This window comes from Theropithecus gelada, chromosome 7b (assembly GCF_003255815.1).
Source record: "Theropithecus gelada isolate Dixy chromosome 7b, Tgel_1.0, whole genome shotgun sequence".
NCBI classification, from domain to species: Eukaryota; Metazoa; Chordata; class Mammalia; order Primates; family Cercopithecidae; genus Theropithecus; species Theropithecus gelada.
In genome coordinates, this window is record NC_037675.1 from 5,713,728 (window position 1) to 5,729,769 (window position 16,042).

At 49.6% G+C, this 16,042-nt stretch overlaps 1 protein-coding gene across 1 annotated transcript in view; it reads left to right on the forward strand.

The window, feature by feature from the left end:
• RHCG (Rh family C glycoprotein) overlaps window positions 1-7,429 on the forward strand; it is a 40,810-nt gene extending 33,381 nt beyond the window's left edge. The window contains exon 10 of the mRNA XM_025391630.1: window positions 6,775-7,429. Coding sequence (XP_025247415.1) covers window positions 6,775-6,801 — 27 coding nt within the window. The 3' untranslated portion in view covers window positions 6,802-7,429. The remainder of the gene's footprint in view (window positions 1-6,774) is intronic.
• Window positions 7,430-16,042: the final 8,613 nt, after the last annotated feature.

The window sequence follows — 16,042 nt, forward strand, 5'->3', positions numbered from 1 at the left end:
CACACAGACAAAGGAGGGGTTGAAAAGTCAGTAGCCTCTGATATCCAGTCAGCATGTGTTGGCCTTAAGTTCCCTGCTTTCAGACCCTATTCTCCTGCCTCACCTCCCTGGCAGAGATCTGGGTTGAGGCCCCTCTTTCCAAAACCAGCACTAGGTCACATAATCAGCTAGATATGACAAACGTGGGCAACTGAGAAGGTCCTCCTGGAAAACCCAACTGTAAAGTGAAGTTCCTTAGCCCTGCAGAGCCCAAGTTTCTCTCCACAGGGATACAGGGGGTGCACACAGACTGCCCCATCCGTGTGTTTGATGGTTGTACTTCAAGTCCCCTCTTTGTTCTTGACTTGTGAACAATGACACAACCTGGCATGGAGCACTGACTGTGCTGGGCACCGTGCTGAGGGTCTTATGTGCCTCAGCTCATTTAGCCTCCCAGCAACCCTGAGAGAGAGAGAGGCTGCAGCATTCCCATCTTACACGTGGGGAAACTGAAGCCTAGATCAGATAAGTTACTCAGTCAAGGTCACAGATCCTTCTGATTCCAGTGTCTGAACCTGGGCTCCGTGTTCCCTGCTCTCTGACTCCAGGCTCCAGGTATTTAGGATGACCTGACAAAAGGATGGGGTTCCTAAGTAGACAATACCCTTCCCAGGGCCTCCAGACTGGGATGCACAAAAGATGGGGTTACAGCAGACTGGGGGTCACTCCGGAAGGCCCTACACATGTTCCCTATTCTCATACACACGCCCAACTTGCATCTTCTAGGGTGGAACAGTTAACAAGGGCAGAGCCCCCACTTCAGTCCACTTCTGCCTTGGCCCCTGCTTTTCCCCCCACCCCACTCCTATCCCGAGCTGCTGCCCAGTGGGAGCTCTATTTGGGGTGGGAGGCCAGGCTGGGGCCTATGAGAGCCCCAGCAAGTACAGGAAAAGGAGCCATTGTGGCTCAGTCCCAGGGATTAAGAGATACAAATTGGATGTGGATGGCTGAGACCATTGACTAAAGTCCCTGTGAGCTGAGTTCCCAAGCTGGGAGCAGCCCAAGTCCTGTCCCTGGGCAGCCTGTGCCTGAACGGTGTCCAGGCAGCCTGCTGGGCCTAATCCCGTGGGAGCTGCAGCCCAAGGAGCCCCAGAAATACCGCTGCTGGGGAGAGAGGCTGCCCTTGATGGGGTCGGGCAGCCTAACCCTGGATGCTCAGGGCAGCCGCCCTGAGAAGGGATGGGAGATGAGAAGAAGGTGCACTCACAGGAGTGTGTGTGCACATAAGCCCCTGGCCTGGGCATTGTATCTGTGTGAGACCCTCTAAAGATGGGCAACCCCATGTATTAGGGGCAGTGTCAGGCCCTTTGTGTGTCTGAGGTTTGGGGCACAGGGAATGGGACCTGATATGCCTGACTGAGGGAGTGAGGCATGAGGACGAAAGTGGCAGAGCCCCCGCCCAGCAGGCCCAAGTGGGTGCTCGGTGTGTGTGTGTGTGTGTGTGTGTACTTGCACATCGTCTAGCGGGGCGCTTGAGAACAGCCCTTCAGAGGTGGTTGGAGGGGCTCTGCAAATTGTAATCAGATTAAGGGACCAATCACTTAGGGCTCTTGAAAAGGCCACAAGGTTTCTAATCAGCCCTGAGCGCCCGGCCCACAAAGCCCAGAGGAACTCGGCGGGAGTCGCCCGCTGGGGGGCCAAGGGGGTGGGGGGCGTTTTTCTTCCCTCGCTGTCTCTTGTAATTATGTCAATTTGCTAGCCAAATTGTTTGCTCGAGTGGACAGGGGGGCTTGTGCCCCATTCATGTGGTAATGTGGGAACCGGCGGCCTCCTGGCTGGGAAAATAGAAGGTACCAGGGACCCTTCTGCAGGGAGCAGGCAGGCCCAGGGGGTGTGGGGCACCCAGGCCTCAGGAACTCATTCCTCACCGTCGTGGGCCTTTTTTCCCACCAATTCCAGCACCTTCCAGCTTGCGTTGTTCTCTGGGATGTCCCTTTGGGCTGGCTGAGATGAAGGATGGGGTAGAGAGGCAAGGACCCCCAGAGGGAGGGCTGGACAAAAGAGGTGACCTCCAGGCTCCCTCAAGGTGAAGGTGGGCAGCTCTCTGTACCCTGTGTCTGTTCCCTTGTGGGACAGGCTGAGGCTTGAAGTTTGGGAGCAGCAGGGGACTCAAAGATGCCAGAAAGATGGGGTCCTGAAAGGGTGAGTCGCACTACACACAGATTCAAGGACAAGCAGAGACTTGGAAGAAAGTTCTTGCTTTGTTTCCTGAGCCTTTAGGCAGGCACCAATCACTGTGCCACCCTTTGTTTACACAGAACCTGACAGCAACGCAGAGAAGTAAGTACTGGGTATCCTATTTCACAGACAAGACTACTGAGGCTCAGAGAAGCTGAGCAACTTGCCCAGCACCACAGAGCTAGGAGATGAGGAGCAGAACTTTGAACCCAGCTCTATCTGATTCCTCTGCCTCTTCTGCCCTGCCCCTACCATATGGGTTCATTCCTTCCTTCAACCAGCAAACAGGAACTGGCTGTTCCCCAACCCCAATTCTGTATGAGGAACTAAGGATGCAGAAGACTAAGATGACCAAGGGAGGGCACTGTCGGGACGGTTAGCACTAGCATACTGCGGTGTGTGCTGCAGTCACTGTCAGCGTGGGGCTGTGGCACACAGCAGTGTCAAGCCTTGGACACATTGCTCAGGAACAAAGGTCATTAGGAACAATGGTTGTTATCAGTCCAGACACAGAACCTGCAGTGCATGCATTTCTCTGCCTCCTGGGCTACTCAGAAAGGGTCTTCTCTCCTCCCCAGGTCCCCCTTCAGCATGGAAAGACTCCTCCTCTCTTCCCTGGGTGTGGCACCCCCAACTACTTTGTTTCTCAGATTTGAAGGCCTTGTCCACCCTGGCCACTTCCCACTGGACCCACCTGGGTCATCAGTTTCCTTGTGAATGTGAAGATCCCCCTGTCCACAGGTGTTCACAAGACCACCGTCCTCACCACCCACCCTGCCTTCACCACCAGTGCCCCTCACTCTTCCATTCCAGGGCCATTGGGATGTGCCCTGCTGCCAGCTGGCAGGAGGCTGGGGTGCGGGGTGGTATTGGGAGTCAGGGTGTGGAGAGAGATCTCAGAGATCAGAACCCCTTGTCCCCCAACTGGGAGAAGAGGCCAGAGTTCATGTTTACTTCCATATGGGAGATGGCCAGAAATTCATTCTTCTTAGAGCAAATCCAACTGGTTAGGCAGTTACCATATGACTTCCACTGGGCAAAGTAGTAGGATGCAGGAGTGCAGGGAGGCCTAGGCACTCCCTAAAGTTCCCCAGCCCTGTGAGGAGAGGCAAGACTGAAACCAATGACATAGTACCCAGTCCAGGACAGGAGAAGACTAAAGACCAATAACAGCAAACACAAGGCACTTCTATGTGCCAGGCACAGCTCTAGGCACTTTACATATATTATTAATTCATTTAACCTTCACAATAATCCTATGAGGTCAGTGCAGTTATTATCTCCATTTTACCTCATGAAGAAACTGAAGTACAGAGAAGTTGAGTAACTTACCCACAGCCACACAGCTAACTGCAGAGCAGGCCCCTGACCTCACTTCCCTCCCTCCTGGCAAAACCTACAGAGAGCGCTTGGATTTGAAGAAGCAAACAGGAGAATATCCATTCCAGCTTTCTAGAGACCATGATGTCTAGGCTGAGTCCTGAAGGACCGGTAGGAGTTACTCAGGCAAAGGATTGGAGATGGAGGGACCAGTGTCTGGGAGGCAACAGAACATCCAGATCAGGAGTGGTGAGGCCAGAGGGGAAGGCAGGGACCTAACCAAGGGCAAATGTGGATCCTATACTAAAGCTAGTCGCAATGAGTCATTGAAGAGTTTTAAGCAGTAGGGGTGACAGGATCAGGAACAGCATTCTCCACTCCCTTCCTCGCTGTTGGGGATACCAACCTCAGGGCTTCATTTAATTCTAGGAATTGTCATACTCAGTTTTGCCCCAGGGCCTTTGCATAGGCTGTGCCTGATGCCTAGAATGTTCTACACACCCTATCCCATTCCATTTTTTTCACTGCTACGCATGCCTTTTTTGTACTCTGTACTTTTTCTCCATAGCAGTAATCAAGTTTGTGTTGCTATACTTCTTTTTTGTTTGTTTGTTTGTGTGTGTGGTTTTTTGTTCTTGTTTTTGTTTTTGTTTTTTTGAGACAAAGTCTCACTCTGCCACCCAGGCTGGAGTGCAGTGGCGTGATCTCAGCTCACTGCAACTTCTGCCTCCTTGGTTCAAGAGATTCTCCTTGTCTCAGCCTCCCAAGTAGCTGGGATTACAGGCACCCATGATGGTGTACTTCTTTGTGCCATTTGGCCAGTCTCCCCAGTTCCAAAGGGCAGAGACCCCATCTGCCAAGGGATGAGCTGGGCACATTGCAAGACTGATCATTACTTGTTGAATGAATGAGTGAAAGAATGAATGCATGCATTCACTTTGGCTACACTGGGAGAATGAGATGGAGGTTAGCAAGCAGAGATACCCTTTATGAACACTTATGAGGCTTTTCTGGGACTGACCCAGGTCAGCGACATGCAGGCTGTGAATGTGGGTGGCAGGCGTGTGAATTAAGACAACAGACATACTGAGGGGCTTGGGAATTAATTCTGATGCACGACTTATAGGACCTAAATCTACCACCTGCTGCATTCTTCCCTTTTTTGAGCAGGGGCTGTAAGAGTAGAAGACCCAGATCCTACCTAGATAATTTTTTCCTCAGCCTAGAAACCCCATCTCACCTTACACACCAAAAAAAAAGTTGGAAAGTTGTTCTTTGAGTTGGAGAAGGAGATAACCAGAGTGAAGTGTCTAGGCACAGCACAGCCAATCAGGATGGCAGGCAGTAAGAGTGGACAAGGCTGTCACCCTTGGAACTTGCTTTGGGTGCAGAACACCTAGCAGGACCCCCATGCTGACCCTCCTTTCCTTGCTTGCTGATACACTTGGACGTGGCTTTTGGCCCCTGTCCACTCTTTTCTTGTTTCCTGAAGGCACCAACAGATGCAAAGCCACCGTATTAAAAGATTTTATGCCTGAAACTCTCCTAAACAAAGAATCAGAGCTAAGGCCAGAAACTCTCCTAAACAAAGAATCAGAGCTAAGGCCACAGGGCTGGACCACATAGGACCCCTGGTAGAGACTGCTAATTGTCCCACTCTACCTATTCTACCCTTCATAACTATTTGTAGAATAAAGGGGCATGTAGCCTCTCAATATAAAACTACATTTCCCAAACTCCTTTGCCACTAGCATGTGGTCACATGATCAAATTCTGGCCAATGACTGGAAGTGGAGTACACAACTTCCTAAGTCAGGCTCCAGGAAGGAAGCACTTTTCTGTTCCTGCTCCCTGACATGCAGATTAAATTGAAGTTGCATGTTAACAAAGGCAGAGCAACAAGACAGAAAGAGTCTGGGTCCCTGATAATTATGGGGCCACCATTCCAGCACTAGGCCATCCACCCAGATTTTTATGTAAGAAGAATAAACTTGTGTTTAAGCCCTATTCTTTTGGGTCTTTTCATGCAGCAACCAGACTGACATCCTGACAAATATACAACCCATTGTAGAGGGATAGGAAGGGCTCAGAGAAGGGGGTGTGGGTTGGAAACACATCTTAAAGTTGAGGATTTGTGAATCTCAGTCTGTAAATTAAGGCAATAACACCCAATCATTCTGTCACCCCTTTCTTCTCTCCCCAGCCTGGGAGAATTTTTCTCTATTCCAAGGGTGTTGGAGAAAGGAGAATCCCCTCCTTCCTCTGCTTCTCCAAGATATTGTGTCTTTGCTCACAAATCTGAATTTTTCTAGGGGCTTGGGCATTGAGAAGCAGAAGCCAGGAAGGTGGTAGTATACCTGTATTTCCTGGACAGCCCCATGCCAACAGGATAGCAGTGAGTACAGAGTAGACTACCCAAATGGGAGCAAAGGAAAGAAAAATACAGGCTCAGGGGAAGGACATAACTGATAGCTATTTACTTGGACTCAATGGCACATGTGTGACTGGGGAAGGACCCAGAGTCTCACCTCACCAAGAGGAAAGACATGCAGTTGTGTCCAAGCCCAGAGATAGTTGGCTTCACTAAACAACATCCAGGATGGTTTATTCATTAGCTTTTTTTTTTTTTTTTTTTTTTTTTTTGAGATGGAGTCTCACTCGGTCATCCAGGCTAGAGTGCAGTGGCATGATCTAGGCTCACTGCAACCTCCACTTCCTGGATTCAAGCAATTCTCCTGCCTCAGCCTCCCAAGTAGCTGGGATGACAGGTGCGTACCACCACGCCCAGCTATTTTTTGTATTTTTATTAGAGACGGGGTTCACAATGTTGGCCAGGCTGGTCTCGAACTCCTGGCCTCAAGTGATCCACCCGCCTTGGCCTCCCAAAGTGCTGGGATTACAGGCATGAGCCACTGCACCTGGCCTCATTAGCATCTTGATATAAGGAAAAGAGGAGATGTTTTGCAGTTAGATAGACTTAGATTGAAATCCATCTTTGCCAGTAATTACATATGTGATCTTTGGTAGATCGCCTCACTTCTTTGAGACTCGGTTTTCTTATCTGTAAAATGTGGAAAATAACATCTATCTCAGAGTGAGTTGTGAGCATTAAAGGGGATAATTAGCACAAAGCAGATGGACAACAAATACTATGAATATGTAGATATAAAAAAATAGATGATCCCACTTTCTGGTATTCTTGCCCTTGTGTAACCTTTTCTCCTTTTTGTTTGGCAGGACCTGGAACTTGCTCCTAATGAATAGAATACAGCAAAGGTATGGGATGCAGGTGATTCTGTGTACCTGGTTACATAATTAAATAGATAAGATTGTAGCACCTGTCTTGCTGGAGTGTTTCACACTTTTGCTGGCTTTGATAAAGCAGGTGGCCATTTCAGGTCCAACTGAGAGTGGCCTGTAAAACTGAGGGCAGCTGACAGCCAGCAGGAAAATGAGCCCTCAGTCCTGTAAATGCAAGGAACTGAATTCTGCCAAGAGTTGCATGAGCTTGGAAGTAGATCCTTCCTCAGTCAAGTTTCCAGATGAGGACCCAGTCCTGACCCACACCTTGATTGCAGGCTTGCAGAGGGCCCAGCTCAGCCATTCCAAGATTCTTGACCCACAGAAACTGAGATAATACATATGCGCATTGCCTGCCTCTGAATTTGTGATAATATTGTTCTGCAGATATCTATATCTAGCTATCATAAATGATGTATGTAAACAACCATGTATCACACATTTGTTTGGTCAAGCATGGTATCCCATCCCTCTGACCACAGTGATTGGCACAGATAAGGGCACCTGACAAAGCTAGGCCAATCAGCCTTCTTCCCTGGGATTTCGTAAACAAAGGCAGAGAAAAAGGAGCCTTGTCTTTCCTCTTGGCTTGCTCAGACACTATGACGTAAGTTTATGGTTGTGAAATCCATGTTCTTCTCCTGCTGCATGGAGGAAACTCTACACAGCAGGAAAGAATAAAACTGGCTCACAAAGAGGAGCCCTGAGACACATTGAAAAAGGCTGATTGCCGTAATTTGAGTAGCAGGGACTGTGACACCTGAGGCCAGTCCAGCCCTAGATATCCCAGGTTCATGAGCCATTAAATTCCTCTTTTTGCTTGTCCTGGCTCCCCTTGTATTCCCTGAGCTCCTGGAGGTCAGAGCATCTGCCAGCTTCCACATAATGTCCCCATATGGCCCAGCTCTGAAGGTTTTTGCAGAATAAGTATAGAAAATGGTGACTGGATGTGAGAACCTTACTATGTGTCAAGGTCCCCAAAGAGCATTCACTTATATGACCTTATTTGATCTTTACAAACAATCATAATCATTACTGCATGAGTTAGACGGTTTTGACTATTACTATTGGGAAAACCCCAATAAAATGGCTTAAATCATAAGAGGATTTAATGAATTCATATAAGAATCTCCCCAGGGACATTCCAGGCTCATGTATCCATCCAGTTTTGCTTTCCTATGAGTCTTACGGCTCCACACCTCTTGCCATTGGCTTCAACCTGAGGTCAATATAAAGGTGGCGAGCAGCTCTGGGCATCACATGCAGACCTAGCAATGCTTAGGGGAAGAGGAATAACCATCTCTTCCTTTTGTGTACTTTCTTCTTTTCAGACATGTTTTCAAGTTAAATTTTATATATATATATATACAAAATTATATATAAAATTATATATATATATATATAAATATATGTTGGTTTCATTTTAGTTCTAGAGTCTTTTTTTTTTTTTTTGAAAACTGATGTTATTTTTCAGCTTACCCCCCTTGTGTTTCTATCAGTTTTAGAACATTCTGTAATTCAGTGGTTCTCAAGTGTGGTCTGGACCATCAGTATCACCATCATCTGGGAACTTACTTGCTACAAACACTTGAATGAATGCCTACCAACCTGTTGACTCAGAAGCACTAAGAATGGGTCTGGCCATCGTATTTTAGTGGCACTCTGGGTGATCCTGATGTATGCTCAAGTTTGAGACCTACTGCTCTAATTTACTTATTTATTTATATTTTTTGAGACAGAGCGAGAGCAAGAGCTCTGTTGCCTAGACTGGAGTGCAATGGTGTGATCATAGCTCACTGCAACCTCAAATGCCTGGGCACAAAAGATCCTCCCACCTCAGCCCAAATAGCTGGACTACAGGTGCACACCACCACACTCAGGTAATTTTTTTTAAAAAAAATAGAGACAGGGTCTCACTATACTGCCCAGGGTGGTCTCAAACTCCCGGGCTTAAGAGATCCTCCTGCCTCAGCCTCCCAAAGTGTTGGGATTACAAGTGTGCACCTCCACACCGGCCTCCACTCTAATTTATTTACCTATTTCCCTGTTGACATTCAAGTTGTTTCCAATTTCTTGTTACCTGTGCTACCATACAACGCTTTTTATGTGCTTTTGCATCCTGTAAGAACATCTCTTCTCTCAAATTTTTCTTGGTTAATTTTTCACGTTGACTCTTCCAGATGAACTCTTCCAGAGGGGTGAGTCTGCTTGTAATTTCCAATCTCAGTGGGATTACACTGAATATATGCTTTAATTTGGGAAGGATTGACATCTTGACAATATTGAGTTTTCCCATCAAATATTGAAATCCTACAGGATTTTTAAAGTATAAGTCACACAATTATATGTAATTTAGTTATGCTTTATTATTATCCCAATTGTAACAATTGTAGAAGATACTTTAATGGTCTTCTCCTTTCCCTGAATTTTATGAAATTAGGAACATAATCATGAAGGGTCAAGTGTATGATCTTCTTGTTTTTCTTGAGATTGTCTCATTTCTTATGTTGGACTCTCAATTGTTATTCTGTTATGCTTATGTCTCTTTTTGAGAGCAAAGAAACCTTTCCCAGAAATCCCCCAATAGACTTCCCATGTTCTCTTGGCTATGACAGTTTTAACAATGTCACTCTTAAATTATACCCCTCCCTTTGAGAGGTGAAGTCTATACCCTCCCTTGAATCTGAGCTAGGTGGGTCAAGCTCCTGCTTGACCAATAGACTAGGACAAAAGTGACACTGCCAGTTTCTTAGGGCCCAGACCATAAAAAATCGTCAGCTTCTACTTCTTGTCTCTTGGGACCCAGCCAAGCAGGAGTCCCCTGGCCCCCAGCCTAGGCTGAATGACCAGTCTACAGCTGGCACAACTTGCCAGCCATGTGCTTGAGCCCTCTTGGAAACGGGCCTTTTAGTCCCAGTCAACTTTGCCCAACTGACACCACATGACAGAGACAAGTTGTCCTCACTGTTTCCTCCCCAATTACAGATGTGTTGAGCAAAATAAATGCTGCGATTTTAAGTTTTGAAGTTGTTTGTTAGGCTGCAGTAGATGACTGTGCCGATGGCACAGCACACTTTGATGCCTAAACCACTCACTGGTGTGGGGACTGGGACCTCTATGAATGACGTAAACCACCCAGAACCCTCCCCCAGAGGGTGGGGCTAGTGCTATTAATAGAACTGGGTTACCCTGGGGCTGGGCACAGTGGCTCACACCAGTAATCTCAGCACTTTCGGACGCCGAGGCTGGCAGATCACTGGAAGCCAGGAGTTCGAGACCAGCCTGGCCAACATGGCAAAACCCCATCTCTATCAAAAATACAAAAATTAGCCGGGTGTCATGGCACATGCCTGTAGTCCCAGCTACTCGAGAGGCTGAGGCAGGAGAATCGCTTGAACTTGGGAGGTGGAGGTTGCAGTGAGCTGAGATTGTGCCACTGCACTCCAGCCTGGGTGACAGAGTGAGACTCCATCTCCCAAAAAAAAAAAAAAAATTATCCTTGGGCCTTTAAGTTGCTCAGCAAGTCAGTATACACAGTATCATAGTACGATATATACAACTCTTTACAGTAATATGCACGTATAAATGTGTCACGGATATATAATGTGTAGTATGCAAGAAAGTGCATATTCAACTGTACTTGCACAGTATTTTTTATTAAAAACATCTTGAGTGTGAATCATTACGTGCCTGTCGATTAAATGCATACAAGATAAACACCACTCACTGTAAATGCTAGAAGAAGGACTCACTCATTGAATAAACAAAAGAATGAGCCTGGCCTATCTGCTCATCTTTCCCCTCAGACATCTCCCCTGCTGGCCAAGTTTTGTTTGTCTTTCTCTTGTGCCTGAAATGCCCCCACCTGAGTCGCTGAGAACAAGACAGTGAAGTGTCCCAAAGGCCATAGTTATGAGCAGCACACCAGTGCCTAATACGTGATCCAGCCTCCCTAGTTGGCTGCTACCCCCGGTTGCAATGAAAGGTCACTTAGTTGAGCCCCTGGATACACCAGGGGCTGCACCTGAAGCATAAATTGTGTGTGTGTGTGTGTGTGTACTTACACACATGGGTACTTGTGAAAAGCTGTGTCATTAAGGACCTGGCATTTCTCATGTTCCTAAGAGATGCCACCATGGCGTGATGTCAACCAATAGCCCCAATCTCATCTCACACAGGGAAGGGAAGGATAGGGGTACCCCCGGTATTTTAAATCCCCTAGACTGTACTTGAGGGTATTGTAGGGGAGGAGAACTTTATGTTTCACTTGATCCCCTCCTTTGCTGTTACCCTAAAAACCAGTAACATTTTTTTTAAATTTTAAGAATTTGAAAAATTGTGTCTCACCTGTTCCCAAATAAATGTAAACTCCTTTGATGGGCAGGTGGGGTCTCCCGTCTGCAGCGCCTCCCTGGATATCAGCATAAGCCCCACTTCTGCCTTTCAGAGCATGGTCTAGAACAGGTGAGTCCTGGAAGTCTGCATCGTGGACCCAGCACAGGGGTAGCTCTGGCTTCACCTGGGCTTCAGATGCAGGTGGGCATGGCCCGGCCATCACAGCAAAGAGCAAATCGTCTGGGAGGGTGCTGATTCTCACCCCTCAGAGCCTGAGAACCACAGAGACACCCCCCACCCCCTCCCACATCCCACCCGTCAAGGGCAACGCCCAGACCTGGAACTGTGCGCTCCCTGCCTTCTCTCCTCCCCTGGCCTCTCACCTCCTCTCCTCTTGGTCTTTTTCCTTCTCTCTCTCGCTCTGTCTCTGGCTCTCTCTGCCTCAGTCTTGTTCTCTGTCTCTCTGTGTCTCTCTATCTCTCCAGGCAGCCCCATTTCCTGTCTCTCTCTCTCTGATCTATATCTATATCAGTCTTTCTCTATATCGATCTGATCCTCATCCTCCCTCTTTCTTTCTCTCCTCGTCTCTCTCTCTTCCTCTCTGCTCCCTTGCCTCCCTTCCCTTCTCTCCCTCTACATCTGCCTCCTTGTCGCTCTCTTCTTGTTTTCTCTCTCTCTGTGGCTGTCTCTTTCTTTTTCCGTCTCTCCCACTCTGGTCTCCTCTCGCTCCCTCTCGCCTTCTCTGGAGGATGCTGCAGGATCATGCCAAGCCCAGAGGGAAGGTCAGGGCACCCTGCAGGGACCAGCACACCATGAACCTGTCACTTCTGCCTCCAGCCTGGGAAATAGCAGGGCTCAGGAAAGCCGAGGAATTGCAGTCACTCTAGACAGAGCATCTCAATCAGGACTGACAACCAAAAGCAGAAGCCCCACAGTCAGAGGGCTGCAAACCTGCTCTGGGGCACTACGGACAACTGGCATGGGTTTCTGGGCACCAGCTCTGCACTGCAGCCCCCTTCTGGCTTCAGGGCAAGGGGGCCAGTGGGAGAATCTGGATTCGTGTGGCCACATTGGAGCTTCCCTTGCCTGCAGAAGAGAGGAGGAGGAACTCAGTGAGGCAAAAAACAAAAGTCTCAAACTCGACTCTCTGCAAGCTATGAATCAGCATTTTTTAATTGGCAAATTTCCCATTTTTTAAAAGTCTAAGTTTTCCCCTGAGGGTCTGGCACCACTGGGCTTACCCTGGCAGATCATTGCACATTCCCCTGTCTCCCTGGCCCCTCCTTGGAGAACCTGGTTGCTCCCCTACGGTAACCTGCCTGGCCTCTGTGAGCTCCCAACTGTGTGGTGTCTGGCAGAGCAGAGAGAGTCTTTGAGCAGAAGTGCTACCACCAACTTATCACGTGACATTGGGCATGTGCTCTCTGGGCCTCCGCTTTCTAATCTGTAAAATGGGAGTTTAGGTGAGCCCAGCAGTAGGACTTACCTCTTTTTTTTTTTTTTTTTTTAAGACAGGATCTCACTCTGTCACCAAAACTGGAGTGCAGTGGCAGTGGCATGATCACAGCTCACCGTAATCTCAAACTTATGGGCTCAAGGGATCATCTTACATCAGCCTCAGTAGCTGGGACTACAGATATGCACCTCTATACCTGACTAATTTTTTAAAATTTTTTAGAGATGAGGTCTCAGTATGTTGTCCAGACTAATCTTGAACTCCAGGGCTCAAGCGATCCTCCCACCTCAGCCTCCCAAAGCCCCAGGGTTACAGGTGTGAGCCACTGTGCCTGGTAGGACTTACCTTTTTGAGCACCTGATGAAAGATATGGAACTTCTTCCTAGAGAAAAAGTCTGTGCATAGAGCTGCCTGTGATTTCAGTGGTTCACATGTCCCTCCCCTGGGGGCGCTGGGTCCCAGGCTAAGAACCCCTGCTCCGCTACAAGGTCCCTTCACCCACCATCTCAGCCAACTGAGTCTGGGTTCAGGCGGACCCACCGACTGAGGTCTGGCTGCTGGGAGCCACCCCTTCCCGGGTGAGCCAGGGCTCTGCCTGTTTCAGGGGCAGTCCCTGCTGCCCATCGATATGCAGGAGGGGTCTGGGCTGGCGCTAGATTAGCATAGAGCACTCCAGGAGGTGAAGGCCCACCGGGTGGCTTCTGTGTGCAGCGCCCGCCTTTGTCCTGGCCCAGGGACCAAGCAGGAAAGCCCAGGCGGCTCCTCCACTTTTGACTGCCAGATGAAAAGGGACGACATAAAGAGGCTGCCCGGGCCAAGCATGGGGGCGCTTTGTGTCCCTCCAGACGGAGTTACAGACGTCTGTGAAACATCAATTACAGCTGAATAAAGACGTCTGCTCAGCCCAGACGTGCCTCCTTTCAGCCGGGAGGTGTTTCCAGGCCAGGCCGGGGATGCCTTTGGCAACCTAATTTGTGACTCTGTAAGCAGCCCTGGCATTCATCACACCCAGAGAGGATGGGAACGGTCTAGGGTGGGCTGGCCCAGGGCGAAGCACAGCTCCAGGAGGTGTCCTGGAATGTGGGTGGGGGTGGGGAAAGGAAGAAGCCACTGACCTCCCTTTCCCTCTCCTCCAGGCCAGGATGGTGGGGAGGGTGCAAACTGGGAGCCACATGAATCCCCTGTATTAACCAGGCTCCCTACCCAGGCCTTCATCCATGCTAGAGTCGCTCCTTGCTCCAACAGCTCCTGGTTGTAACAAATTAGGGTTCCCTGGTCCTTTTCCCTGATGGGCTGGTGAGATGTGTTGTAAGGGGACAGGAAAAAAGGAAGCCTCAGACTCAAGTCCCACGGCTACCAGAAAAACTGAGCCCATTCCTTGACATCACTGAGTCACAGGACCAACCCTGGCCCACCACCCTCTTGCCGTGTGAAATGAATAAGGCTGCATTTGCCTTAAGTCCCTGTCCATCAATTACTTGCAGCCGGAAACAGTTCTACCTGAACATATTCCTGGTCTTGCACTTTCAGAGTGACAGAAGGGCTTGTGCCATTTAGCGCCACCTTGGGAGGATGTGGCAGGGCCATGATGGGCATGAGGACCCAGGACAGGGCACTGGTTCTGGGCAAGGTGAGCTGGGCTACCCCTTTCTAAATGGTGGTGGTCTCTGGGATGCCCTTGCCGCAGGAGACCTCATCCCTGGGCAGTCTTGGGCAGCAAAGGCATTTCCTGAGGACCCCATGCACCCAGGGGCACTTGTCCTGAAACGTGCCCAGCAGGACCAGGCCAATGACCCTTTGGCCACCATGTGTCAGACCCTGAACAAAAGCCAGTGAGCCACCTCTTATGGGAGTATGGAGGAGAAAGGGCCCTAACAAAAACCTTCTTGCGTCCTAAGCACCCACTTCTCACCCTATCTTGGATGAGGTGTGTTTAGAAGGCCCCAGAAAGCTGAAAGAAAGTCCCACGATCCACAGGACTTAGAGGCAGCCAGTGGTGGGAAGAGGATCATAGCCTCCGAGCCAGCCTGCACAGGTACAATCCTGGCTCCACTGCTCACCAGCTGGGGGACTTCAGTAAGTCAGTTGACTTCCCCGTGCCTCGGTTTCTAGACTTGCCAATGTAAGGATGCAGGCCCTGGCACACCTGGAGCAGGCGGCAGGGCTGGGGTTCCAACCCAGGGTGGCCTGCCTCCTGAGCTCGCGAGCGCCCCACTCCCCAAAGTCCTGGGGAATGTGGAGCCTCAGTGCCCACTTTGACCTGGACTGTGTGAGGCAATGGCCCAGAGGGAGGGGGAGCTCCCTCCTTTCCTCCAGCTCCTCCTCTCCTGGGTGTCGCTCACACCTATCAGTCCCCTGCTCCTGCCTGTGGCTGAAGCATCTGTAATGTGAGGAAGGGCCCAGGCCTGCGTGTACCCAGGTGTGCCTGTGTGCTTACAAGTGCATGTTGTGTACGAGCCTGTGTGCATGTGATTGTACGTGTGTATGTGTCACAGATACATATGGCTGGGGCAGAGACCACGAACCTGCCTGACACTCTGGAGGTGCAAGACAAAGAGGGGCCACAGCCATGTCTGGATGATTGGGTAAGTCCTGATGTGAGGCCAGCTAAGTAATACCAAGGAAACTGGGATGGATGCCCCTGAGGAAGGAAAGGGAAAAGCAGGATCAGCCCTGGATACTCACGTGGCCAGGCCACAAGTGGTGTTGTCCCGGGGCATGCACCTCCTATGACAGTGTATACCCACTGGGGTGGGCATGTAAGATCATTCATATTAATTTTTTTGAGTAGCTAACACTTTCTTTTTTTTTTTTTGAGATGGAGTTTTACTCTTGTCTCCCAGGCTGGAGTGCAGTGGCACAATCTCGGTTCACTACAACCTCCACCTCCCAGGTTCAAGCGATTCCTGCCGCAGCCTCCCGAGTAACTGGAATTACAGGCAGCCACCACCACACCCGGCTAGGTTTTGTATTTTGGTAGACACAGGTTTCACCATGTTGGCCAGGCTGGTCTTGAACCCCTGACCTCAGGTAATCTATGCACCTCAGCCGCCCAAAGTGCTGGGATTAAAGGCATGAGCCACTGCCCCCAGCCTTAAATAGCTAATACTTCCATCTAGTACAAAAAAAGTTCTGCGGTGAGGCCGGGCGCGGTGGCTCAAGCCTGTAATCCCAGCACTTTGGGAGGCCGAGGCGGGTGGATCACGAGGTCAGGAGATCGAGACCATCCTGGCTAACAGGGTGAAACCCCGTCTCTACTAAAAATACAAAAAACTAGCCGGGCGAGGTGGCGGGCGCCTGTAGTCCCAGCTACTCGGGAGGCTGAGGCAGGAGAATGGCGTAAACCCGGGAGGCGGAGCTTGCAGTGAGCTGAGATCTGGCCACTGCACTCCAGCCTGGGCGACACAGCGAGAC